This window comes from Phyllobates terribilis, unplaced genomic scaffold (assembly GCF_046119375.1).
Source record: "Phyllobates terribilis strain yellow unplaced genomic scaffold, ASM4611937v1 Scaffold_1__5_contigs__length_1240528914, whole genome shotgun sequence".
NCBI classification, from domain to species: Eukaryota; Metazoa; Chordata; class Amphibia; order Anura; family Dendrobatidae; genus Phyllobates; species Phyllobates terribilis.
In genome coordinates, this window is record NW_027362761.1 from 792091416 (window position 1) to 792103799 (window position 12384).

Sequence of the window (12384 nt, forward strand, 5' to 3'; positions counted from 1 at the left end):
AAGGTCCCTTAAGCCCACATGAAAACAGTGATTTAAAAAATTCATAACAAAAGAATGCCCTGTTGGAGATTTTGCGCTAGTGCCCACGAGCCATGCCACTGGACACCTTATTGTATTTATCAAGCAGATATTTGAGCACATTTTAAAAAAATGTATACAAAAAATGGTAGTGTTTGCACTTTGAAGTCATTAAAAGAAATTTGAATGTACGTCATTTTTTTGTTACTATTACTATTTTGTACAATAAAAAATTATATTGTGGTACCATGTTACAAATAGTGAAAATGACCAGCACATCCAAACCAGTGTGAACAGGAGCCAACTTAAAAAATTCAAACTATGAAAAAATGTTGCTTCCTAAATTGCTAAGAGTGATTGCTCTGAAACATTGAAACTGCATTGCTGCCATGGAAAAATAGGAAAGCGCTACAAAATATATACTTGAAATATTTAAAAAAAAATTTATGTAATATTAATCCAAAAAATTACAGTAAAAGCAATGTACTTAGCACATAGATTGGCCAATATATGTGTGCCCAACAGCCAGTGTCAAGGCATCCTTCATTGTTGGGTCCCTGTCCTGCTTTGTCACCTCTCCTGGGCTGAAAGTCTATAATTTATGGGTCAGGAGTGAACCAGCTAACTACTTAAAATCACCTGAAGCTGATGGGGATGGGAGTGCACATGCCAAAAAGAAAATTAGAAACAAATTGCGAAAATGACCAGCACATCCAAACCAGTGTGAATAGGAGCCAACTTAAAAAATTCAAACTATGAAAAAATGTAAAAGTTACATCTTAAATTGCTAAGAGTGATTGTTCTGAAACATTGAAACTGCATTGATGCCATGGAAAAATAGGAAAGCGCTACAAAATGTACACATTAAATATATATTTTTTTTCTGTAATATTAATATGAAAAATTACTGTAAAAGGAAGGTACTTAGCACATAGATTGGACAATATATGTGTGCCCAACAGCCAGCATCAAGTCTTCCTTCATTGTTAGGTCCCTGTCCTGCTTTGTCACCTCTCCTGTCACATGTGTGCCCAACAGGAGAGGTGACAAATCAGTCCAGGGACCCAACAATGTTAAATGTTGCAAATGAGCTTGATTTTACACTATTAACCTTTCCAGCCTATACGAGATACTGTGAAATCAGATATGTCTTAGTAATATTTTATATTTTGCCTTGTTTTCCAGTATGTCGTCCAGGATTTTTCAAGTCTTCCCCTCAGAGTCAGACATGCAGTAAATGCCCTCCTCATAGTTATGCCCATGAGGAAGCATCAACGTCTTGTGTCTGCGAAGAGCACTATTATAGAAAAGAGTCTGACCCACACACGATGGCATGTACAAGTAAGCATGTTCTAAGTACTTCCATTTCTCTATTGTATGGAAATAAGGTAACATACATATGAATGCAATTTATCCACATGTTATGTGAGAACCTGAATATGCTATACTGTGCAGGGAATACACATTAGAAATACTTGTTTGTCTACTAATACAAGGAAAAATAGGCACCAATGTTTGTTTGAATCAGTGCAGAAGTCAACTCTATATTTTTGGTGGCTTTTTTCCAATCATTATGGACATCGGAGCGGCACACTTGTGCCAATACTGTAATGATGTATTGATTTTCTTCTTCATTTGTCACTTTAGTTAAAGATAAATTTATACCTGTTTTGTTCTCTCTTCTCTTAAATTAGAGGACACCCCTTCTGGAAATTTTAGGTTTCTAAATTATATGTGATAACTAAATCTCAAACAAATATAAAAAAAAAAAATAAAGCAACTGATGAATAGTTAAAAAAAAATCTAGTATCGCTTTTTGTCTGCAGCTTTTTCTTGGCTGATCTGTGTGTAGTTTGATCCTTCAGTCATAGGTTAAGCTATTCATTGAATCTTCTGTTCTACTGTCTATAAGTAGACATTTAGGATTGAAATCAATATTAGTTTCGGACCACCCCTTTAACCTTTCTGCAGACTTCAGAAGTTAAATCTCACAGCACTACACCAATCTTTCTCTGCTGATTGTAATTCTTGGGGGCATAATCGTTTCTCTGGGCATTATAGTATATCTGATGTGGTAGCACAGTTAAGGGGTTACTGACGACAAGTGACAACCATCAGAACGCTATATCCATCTCTGGACTAAACACACAATGCAATGCAGGATAATAACAAAGAAATGATGTAAAGAGGTTTACATGCAAATTAATTTTTCATCTAACTCTAAAATAGTCTTAAAATGTGGTCTTAGCCATCAGAATAAAAAATAAATCAGTTATAACATACCTTAATTGACTAGTTTCATTAAATTTAATTACCATTTTTTTCGGACTATAAGGCCACGTTCACACATTGAGTATTTGGTCAGTATTTTACCTCAGTATTTATAAGCCAAAATCAGGAGTAGATCAGTCAGAGGAAAAGTATAATAGAAACACATCACCACGTCTGTATTTATCACCCACTCCTGGTTTTGGCTTATAAATACTGATGTAAAAAACTCCCTAAATACTTAGCACGTACACGTAGTGTAAGATGCATCGGACGATGGCATGCACCCAGGTTTAGACAAAAGAAATCAGAAAAAAAATATTTCCTACTATTTCAACTTCCGTAATGACCTAATAAGTGAGAGTCGCGTGAAGTAACACTAACTTTGCAAAACAGTTTTAGACTACGATGCCACAATGAGCTTTTGATGTTGCAGATTTTCGGCATCCATTAAGTCAAATAGGTGACATGCATTTTTATGGAAAATACGCTGCATAATAAACTGACCAAAAACTATACGTGGGAACATAACCTAAGACAGTTTTGCATTTACAATTGTATTGTGAGTAGAAGTATAAGAGTATGTGCACAAGTTCAGTATTTACCGCACACATTTCTGCACCAAAAATGTGTCTCTTGACTGGAAAAACACTGTAAAATACTTTCATTTTCGATGCGCTTTGTACCTCTGTCTTATCCAGGAGGTGAGGCAAGGATGTCAGTGTCAGCCAGCCAGAGTAAGTGTATGTGACAGGAGCTGGGGAGTCTCGGGCCACGTGCACACATTAAGTATTTGGTGAGTTTTCTTGCCTTAGTATTTGTAAGCCAAAACCAGAAGGGCAACAGTCAGAGGAAAAATTTAATAGAAACACGTCACCACTTCTGTAGTTTTTCTCCACTCCTGGTTTTGACTTAGAAATACTGTGGTAAAAAACTTACCAAATACTCAACGTGTGCACGTGGATTCAGGCAGGTAGACTGAATGATCAACTTTCTTCTCTTCCCAACACTGAGCAGTGTCTGGAAGTGAGCGAGAGCTCCATATCACTGTATACTGCTGATCGGGGAAGGAGCAGCTTTCTGAGCACGGCGCTCCCACATCACTGAGAAAGCAGTGAGGATGATATGAAACTGGGGGTGGCAGACAGGGGAAGCTGCCTTCGGACTATAAGACACAGGCACTTTTTAGCAAGGGTTTTTCTTGCTAAAAAGTGCATCATATAGTTGAAAGAACACAGTAATCTTATTTAACCCATTAGATCCTGCATATCTATGAATATCACAGTTGTGCGAGGTTCACACGACAGTTTCATCCAGAAAACTAGGATATTTTTTCTCAGTTGTCATCTGTATGCAGTGTATAGGCATTACAATTTTCACTCAGCAACTATTAATCATTTACAAAACCATTTTCAGTCTCTTATGTTAAAGAATTGCTATGTATCCGTTAAAAACGTATGCTACCCTGTGGCTCTGTATAGCATCAAACTTTTTTTATGCACCCGTAGAATTGAATGGGTGAGTCTCACCCGATTTAAAGAAGAGAAAAGGACAGGCTGCGATTTTTAGGGCATGTGGGCCGATTTGGTCTCCACTGCCCCATTGAATAACATTGATCTGAGTGAAGTCAGTTTGTTTATGGACAGCACTCGGACAGAAAATATGGCCATGTGAATGAACTCTTAGAAAAAGAATCAAATATTTCAGCTAGATCTAGAATAGAAGATCAACTAGGAAGAAAACAAGAAATCAAGGGGTTTAGTTACCACAAATAGTTAATGCCTCTATACTACACCTGATGATTAAACCAAACAGTAACCTACCATGGTGCCTCGAATATCTGAGAGCTAATTAGTCCTGAATTGTAGTCTGTGATTCCTCTTTTAATTTAACTATAAAGAACTTTATTGCCCAATACACATTTATTACCCTCATTCATTAGTCTTAATTTCTTCTCAGCAAGGCAATTCTAACACAAATACACTAAAGGATAATAAGAAACTAAAGCCTTTGCTTTATGAAAGAGTCTAGGATAATTTCGAACACAAGTATAACTGTACAAATAATGTTCCTACACTCATAAGAATGCACAATTTATATATATATATATATTTTTGTTTATATACATTAAACAGATGCTATATGTAAAAAAAGAGAATTCTCCTAAAATGTATATCCTAGCTTCTATAGACACACACAATGATGTGAAACTATTCACCTCCTTCTTAATTTGCTATAATTCCTAATTTTACATATTTGTCACAGATAAATTATTCCGATGTCAAACTACTTTTCATATTCAACAAAAATAACCCAAGTAATAACAAAATGCTGCTTTTAAGCAATTATTCCATGCATCAAGGAAAAAATCGGTTCAGCCCTACCTGCCCCTGCATACAACAAACAAAAAAGCAAACAAACAAAAAGCTACTAAAATAACCAATTAAAGAAGTGTGGTACAAAGTAATATATATTTTTTTACTTCTAAAATATAAAAAGAAAACTTTTAAGTTTGATATTGTATTTGTATTGACCTGTAGAATCATGTTACCAGGTTACTTTAACCACAGAATGAATGGCATAAAAACAATATCCAAAAAACAATGGCAGAATTGCATTTTATTTCATCATTTCATACTGCTTGACATTTTCTCTTGTTTTTCAGTACATTGTAAGGTAATATAAATGTTATAATTCAAAACTACATCTTGTCCCATAACAGAAAAAGCCCTCATATAGCTTTGTTGATAAAAATAAGAATGCTCAAAAATGAAAAATGTTCGCATCCTTAAAGTGTTTCATCTCTCAGCAATAGTAAATAGGTTTGCGAGCTCTATATGGCACTACAGCACCTTCATTTCAGAACTCAAACAAAAGGATACAGCAGTACTCTGTATGAGCTAAGATGTATGCAAACAATGATATCAAATTAAAACTGCATTGATGCTATATAGAATATACTCATAAAATGAAGTTGCCCAATGCACAATTTTGCCAATTCATATGTGCCCACCAGTCATGTCAATGTGTACGATTTTATGATAGAACCCTCATTGTGAAGGTATGCATTGACTTGGCTGCTGGGCACACATGAATTGCCAATTTGTGTGCTGGGTAACTTCATTTTATAAGTATATTCTTTATATCAATGATGCAGTATGAACTTCAGATATTTAATGTTTGCATACATCTTAGCGCTTACGGAGGCTGCGGTATTCTGTTGTTTGTATATTATGCAATCTTAGCAGTTTACTCCTGTTTACAGCTGCTTTATTCTATTAGCAGGTACTGGTCAGTTTTTCAATTTTTTGGTAATATACTATTGGAGGTGATAACTGCCTCCTTTTCTGACTGAGCACTATTCCCATCATCTTAAAGCTGTTTTTAATTAGTACTGGATATTACCTGCCGTTTAGATTTGTAGGCGTTTAGCCCAAGGAGAGGCATGTTTGAAAATATTCGGTTTAGGACCCCATCAAAGAAAGGTACGCCTTGTCATGGCTGGTTGGCACACATGAATTGGCCAGTTTGTGTGCTGGGCACCTTTATTTTATGAGTATATTCTATATAGCAATGATGCAGTTTCATACAGTCAGTGTTTGCATTCATCTTAGCGCTTATAGTTTGCTGCTGTGGTTTTTTAGTTTGATATTATACAGTCACAGCAGCTGCAACTTTTTGCACTTTACTCTGTTAGGGGGTGCTAGTCATTTTTAATTCTAGAATTTTATGGTGGACTTAAAGGGGTTGCTCTCTTTTAGAAAACTACATGCCATATGCTGTAAAAGTTATAAAAAAGAAAAAAAACACTTAGTTTTCTCAGATCCAGCACTAAGTCTCTCATGCTGCCATTGCCTGTGTTGTTTGGCTGCAGCAGTGCCGTCACTTCGACTGAGCTGCACTCAATCAATGAGCACAATGATTCACGCCATCAAACTTGGCAAAGGTTAATAAAAGTGTCATGTCATTGGATGTGCTGCCTCACTCTATATATCTGTTTCCTAGGCAGCTCAGTAATTGGCTGCAGTGCTGTCGACGTGACATCTCCTCTGCAACCAAACAGAGACTGAGGTGGCAGTGGAGAGCCAACAATGCACCCAGGGGAGATATGTAATACTCAGCTTGTTTTTTATAACATTTGCAACATATGCCATGAAATTTTCAGAAGTTGGACATCCCCTTTAATAGATTCAATCAACGATTCATGTTTTGGATTGATTTTCAATTAACATTAACTGTATGCTATTTTCTAGTAGTTGCAGTATCAATAGATCTGCTACTTTTGCTTTACCTTTGTTTGTTTTTGTTGCCTCCCCACTGGTTTTCCCCTTTGGTGTAATCCATTTTTGTGTGTCTGTTTTCTAAGTGATGTCACCAAAGTCAGTAGAAGGAGGACCCCAGTAAAGTAGGGTCAATATTAGTGGACTGAGTGCTATGGTGTGGGGAGGAGTGTAGGGGGGTGTTATAAGGTGGAAAACAGGAAGAGGGGGTGAGTTCAGCAATGACCTCTTGTTCTGCCAAAGGGACCTGCTGTGATTACAAGGGTTATTGGCGAGATAGGTCTGTGGGCAGATCAGACTTTTAATTATAAAGTCTTAACATAGATGTATATGTTCATTGAAGTAACTTAAATGTGTGGACAGAAAAGATATCTGTTTGATCATCTGACTGAAATACTTATCCTACTGAGATTTATGGTGCACATATTACTCCCATAATCATAACTCCTACTGAGCAATATGTATTTAGTTTACTTACTTACTGTGGGGAAAATAAGTATTTGATATACTGCCGATTTTGCAAGTTTTCCCACCTACAAAGGATGGAGAGGTCTGTAATTTTTATTGTAGGTACACTTCAACTGTGAGAGACAGAATCTTAAAAAAAAACTGAAAATCATATTGTATGATTTTTACATAATTAATTTTCATTTTATTGCATGAAATAAGTATTTGATAGAATTGTAAGACAGAACTTAATTCAGAAACCTTTGTTTGCAATTACAGAATTGAGACGTTTCCTGTAGTTCTTGACCAAGTTTGCACACACTGTAGCAGGGATTTTGGCCCACTACTCCATACAGATCTTCTCCAGATCTTTCAGGTTTCGGGGCTGTCACTGGGCTATATTGAGTTTCAGCTCCCTCCAAAGATTTTCTATAGGGTTCAGATCTGGAGACTGGCTAGGCCACTCCAGGACCATGAAATGCTTCTTACGAAGCCACTCCTTAGTTGCCCCAGCTGTGTTTTTCTGGTCATTGCCATGCTGGAAGACCCAGACACATCTTCATATATTCAACAGGGAAGAGATTGTTTGCCAAAATCTCACGATACATGTCACCATCCATTCTCCTTTCAATACGGTGCAGTCGTCCTGTCCCCTTTGCAGAAAATCACCCCCAAAGTATGATGTTTCCCCCACCATGCTTCATAGTTGGGACGGTGTTCTCGGAGTTGTACTCATCTTTCTTTTTCCTCTAAATATGGCAAGTGGAGTTGTTTTATTTTGGTCTTATCTGACCACATAACCTTCTCCCATGCCTCCTTTGGATCATCAAGATGGTCATTGGTGAACAACAAATGGGCCTGGACATGTGGTGGGGTGAGCAAGGGGACCCTGTGTACCCTGCAGGATTTTAATCCATGATGGCGTAGTGTGTTACTAACGGTAACTTTTTAAACTGTGGTCCCAGCTTTCTTCAGGTCATTGACCAGGTCCTCCTGTGTAGTTCAGGGCTGATTCTTGACCTTTCTCAGGATCATCCTTACTCCACGAGGTGAGATCTTGCCTAGAGCGCCAGACTGAGCAAGATTGATAGTCATCTTGTGTTTCTTCCATTTACTAATAATTGTGCCAACAGTCGCCTTCTCACCAAGCTGCTTGCCTATTGTACTGTAGCCCATCCCAGCCTTGTGCTGGTCTACAGTTTTTTTCCTGGTGTCCTTAAACCGCTCTTTGGTCTCGGTCAGGGTGGAGAAGTTGGAGTGTGATTAATTAAGTGTGTGGACAGGTGTCTTTTTTACAAGTAATGAGTGGCGATCAGCGAACCCCTGGATGTTCGGGTTCGATGGGTCAAACAGCTATTAAAAGTTTGGGTTCAGGTACCTGAGCCTGAATCCAAACCTGAACAGGGGGCCCAAACATCCGTGGTTTCCCACTCTGTCATCTGTGTGACATTGTTACTGCCAGTCAGAGCGCTGCGGGATCATGCTGTCAGATGCCATTAATTCCACAGCGCTTTATATACACAATCATCACTGTCCCAATTGGGGCTCACAATCTAGATTTCCTATCAATATGTCTTTGTAGCGCCCCGAGGGTTCGGCCGCTACAGGGGTATTGCACCTCAGCCCAGAGGTGTGATATTCCACTCCCAGGTAAGGATGGAGTATGGACCAGGGCTCAGTTAGCTGCATACAGCACACATACCCCATTTCCGAGGGACAGCTCAACAGTGCTCCCACTAGACAGAAGTGCAGGCACGACCGACTATGTCCCTACTTGGAGTGGGGAGGGGGGTGGAACACCCAGTGCAGTAGGGGCAGATAGGGGTTGGTTCCTGAGCGTAGGAAGGAGCCCATTGGTTGCTGGTCACCTGGGCTCATGGTCAGAGGGAGGTATAAAAGGTGGGCACCATCTTAGATCTAGGTTCGCTCAGTCAGAGGAGAAGACCGGGAGTGGAGGCTCTGTAGGAGCTCCACTCAGGAGCGGGCCTAGAGAGAGGCCAGAGAAGAGAGAGAGAGGAGGTGAAAGGGAGCTGTGATTAAGTCTCATCCCAGCTCCACGAGAAAGGAACAGAAAGGAACAGAGAAAGAGAAGGAGAGACAGAGAAACAGAAGGGCTCAGGAACAAGAAGGTGGAAGGGACCCTAAGAACCCACGAGAATCCAGGGTGAAGGGTCGGGCAGATTAAGGGTACCGGATCCCAAGTTGGTGGAGGAGAAACTACCCTCAGCCAAAGACCGGTCGTCGTGATCATTTATTGGTGCGACACCTCATCAAACCTGCTAGGAAGGCACCATATAGGACAGCGGAGGACGGGGCCCACGTTTAACCGCACAAGTCCGCGGCAGCTGGACAAAAGTGGGTCACTGGTGAGGCAGGCCAGAGAAAGGATTAAAGGGGGTCCTGTGCCATGCTCCTGAACTGCCTGGGAGTTGACCGAGCCCCACACCTGGTGGACGCAGCACGGCTCGGGCGGTCACTACGTGTACAGAAGTGACCCGGAGTACCTGAACTGTGAGTAAAAGACATTGGACTGTAGTACGTTGTCTGTGTGCTCTTTCGCTCCTCCAACACTATCAGCACTCGGACTCTCACCACCATCACTCCCACCATCCATTACACTGCCCTGGGGCTGCACTCTTCCCTTGGGGAGTCACACCGCCTCAGCTGCACCCACCATCAGTCCCAGCGGTCTGCCTTGCAGCAGCGGTTCCTAATAACCGCAATCCACGGGTGGCGTAGTCGGACATTATCTAAAGTACAGTAGCAGACTACCATTGGTCTTACCACCCTGAGCCTCAGAAACGGGCCGCCACTATTACCCCCATCGTTTCCCTATTGCCCGGATCTGCGTGCCCCACGGCCCAGGGGGCGAGTCAGCTTTGGCGTAGTCGGCAGGATTTCGTGCCCGCTAACCACGGGTACTGCGCGCCTGAAAAGAGACTGTTTCATTGTACTAAAGATGGCGCCCACCCCAGAAGAACGAGCGCCATAATGTGCACGCCAAAAGACCACAGCAGGTCACCTCCCATCGTGGGCCGGGTCCCAGAATGGCGCCAAAGAGGAAGCCCGCCCCCAACAACCATGAGCATGGCGGTAGAAATGTCCGTCAATGTGGGGGGGCTGCCCCTGAGAGTGATTGTCAGCAGAATGCCCCAGGACCACCCCCCATGGGGGCGGAAAGAGAAGAAAACTGCGGGGCAGGGGGTGGTCTGGATCAGTTTGGCCAGGCCGCACCCGGAGATGGAGAAAGAAATCAGCTCCAGTACTTTGGCAAGGGGCCTGCTGCAAGCTACACCATCATGCAGCCTCACCGAGCTGCTAGCCCATCTCCACAAGGAGGACCCCGAGTATACGCGGGTGGCGCTGGAGGAGCTGGACCCGAGGATGGTCCGGGCGCAGCAGGACGTGATCACCGGGTGGAAAGAAGAAGTGGCCTGGCGGGCTGTGACACTGCAGCGGGAGGCGCCAACGACATCCAGCGGCACACCAGCCACCGAGGGCAGTGAAGAGGGAGCGGAGGCTGAAGACGACGCCACGGAGGAGGCCGAGACAGCAGAGGCAGGTAACGGAGACGCCCCTACCCCGAACCCTGGGGCCGCCGACCTGCCCCTGCACCCCGTTGCGGAGCCCAACGCACCTGGACCCGCCGTCGACACTGTGCCTCCACCGCCATCAACCGGCCCCCAGGCCGCCGACGCTGCCAGTGAGCCCCGCCACACGCCGTGCCCTCTGACCCCGGGCGTGCTCAGCCAACCGCCATCGCAGGCCCGGCCGCAAGGCCTAGCGCCCCCGGACGCCGCTGCCCCGACGGAACCCCCTGCACCCGCTGTACCACCCCTGGGAACAACTATGAAACGACCAGCACGGGCCTGGTCGCAAGGCCACGTGCCCCCGGGCGCCGCCAACCCACTCGCGCCCCCTGCCTCTGCAGTACTACCGCTGGGCGCAGATCTCTTCGCCCAACATACCAGTCCGGATGGGCTTCCTTTTATCTGGCCCCCCGAGTATGTTAACCCCCGCTTCCGGAGGAGCCCGCCCGCGGAGGTTGAAGTACCATCTGAGCCCCTCATACCTGCTCCGGCGCCTCAGGAAATCCACCAGCTGCCATTGGAGGATGCCCAGTTCGAATGGGACCCCACCGGGGAGGACCTAATGGGGTTCACAAGGGAAACACGAGCGGGCGCAGCCGAACGGCGGGAGGCCTGCCGCCAACAGCTGGAAATGTTTGAGAGGGAGCAGCGAGAGCGGCGGGTGAAACAAGAGAAGCTGCAGGTCCAGAGCGCGGAGCAGAAAATGAAGGCCCGGCGAGATCCCCGAACTGCCCGCAGTCCCCAAGTCACCGGAACTGTTGTGAAGTTCCAGATGGAGCGCGGCTGGGATTTCATCCGAGACCCTGAGACCATCAACGATATATTCGTGACGAGAAGAGATGTGGAGAGCCACCTGCCGGAAGGCCATCGAGGGCGGGATCTATTTCCAGGGGATGTGGTGTCTTACACCCGGCACCAAGGCGTGAAGGGATGGTACGCCCTCCACATCCACAGAGTAGTAGAGGAGGAGGAACAGCACTACTCGGACGTTGAGTACCAAAAGGACCCGGATGGGCCTGAAGATGACGAGGAGGAGCAAGGCGCATATGGAGAACGACGATAGAGAGTAAGAAGAAGCGCCAATGTAAATAGTTACCCGTCAGGGTACAAAGGAACTGTGTGGGACTGTTTCACAAAATGAGTGTGGTCCCCTTTGGGACTGATATAGGACTGTGCGATTGTTGCCCTATCCCCTAAGTAACCTGGCTGAGGACTGAGAGCAGCCACCCCTCTTCCCTTTAACAGGCTGAGGACTGTGAGCAGCCATTCCCTTCCCAAAACTGGCCGAGGACTGAGAGCGGTCAATCCCTTGTATATAGTTGCGCTTCCTAAAGAGCCCCCTACTGGTTTTATAAAAAGACTACCACGTCTACCTCGGGATTGCAAGTCCCTCGTGTTTACAAGTTTGCCACAGTTCCTGCACTTACAAGAAGAGTGCACATCTGGTCGCAAGTTGCACCGCCGCCAGGATCCAAGAATGTGTTGTAAAAATATTTTCCTGCAAATGTTTTATATGAAAAGTTTTTATATGCTGCTAGATAGTAATGTGAATGTTTTCTAACAGTGTTTATATGACAAAAGAGTTCCAGAAGTATTAGTATGTGTTTTATAATAGTGTGACAAGAAAAGAAAAGCGTTTCCCATAAAGGGAATTGAACCATGTTGCCTGTTTTCTGATGTGAAAAGTTTTAAAAAGTTTGCATGTCCTGTAATTAACTGTTTTTGCTCTTTTCCAGCCCGAGGACGTGCTGTGCTTTACCAGGGGGGAATGTAGTGCCCCG

At 43.7% G+C, this 12384-nt stretch overlaps 1 protein-coding gene across 3 annotated transcripts in view; it reads left to right on the forward strand.

The window, feature by feature from the left end:
• EPHA5 (EPH receptor A5) overlaps positions 1–12384 on the forward strand; it is a 585860-nt gene that overhangs the window by 331113 nt on the left and 242363 nt on the right. For all 3 annotated transcript variants that reach the window (XM_073637053.1, XM_073637052.1, XM_073637051.1), the window contains exon 4: positions 1204–1359. In XM_073637053.1, coding sequence (XP_073493154.1) covers positions 1204–1359 — 156 coding nt within the window. The remainder of the gene's footprint in view (positions 1–1203; positions 1360–12384) is intronic.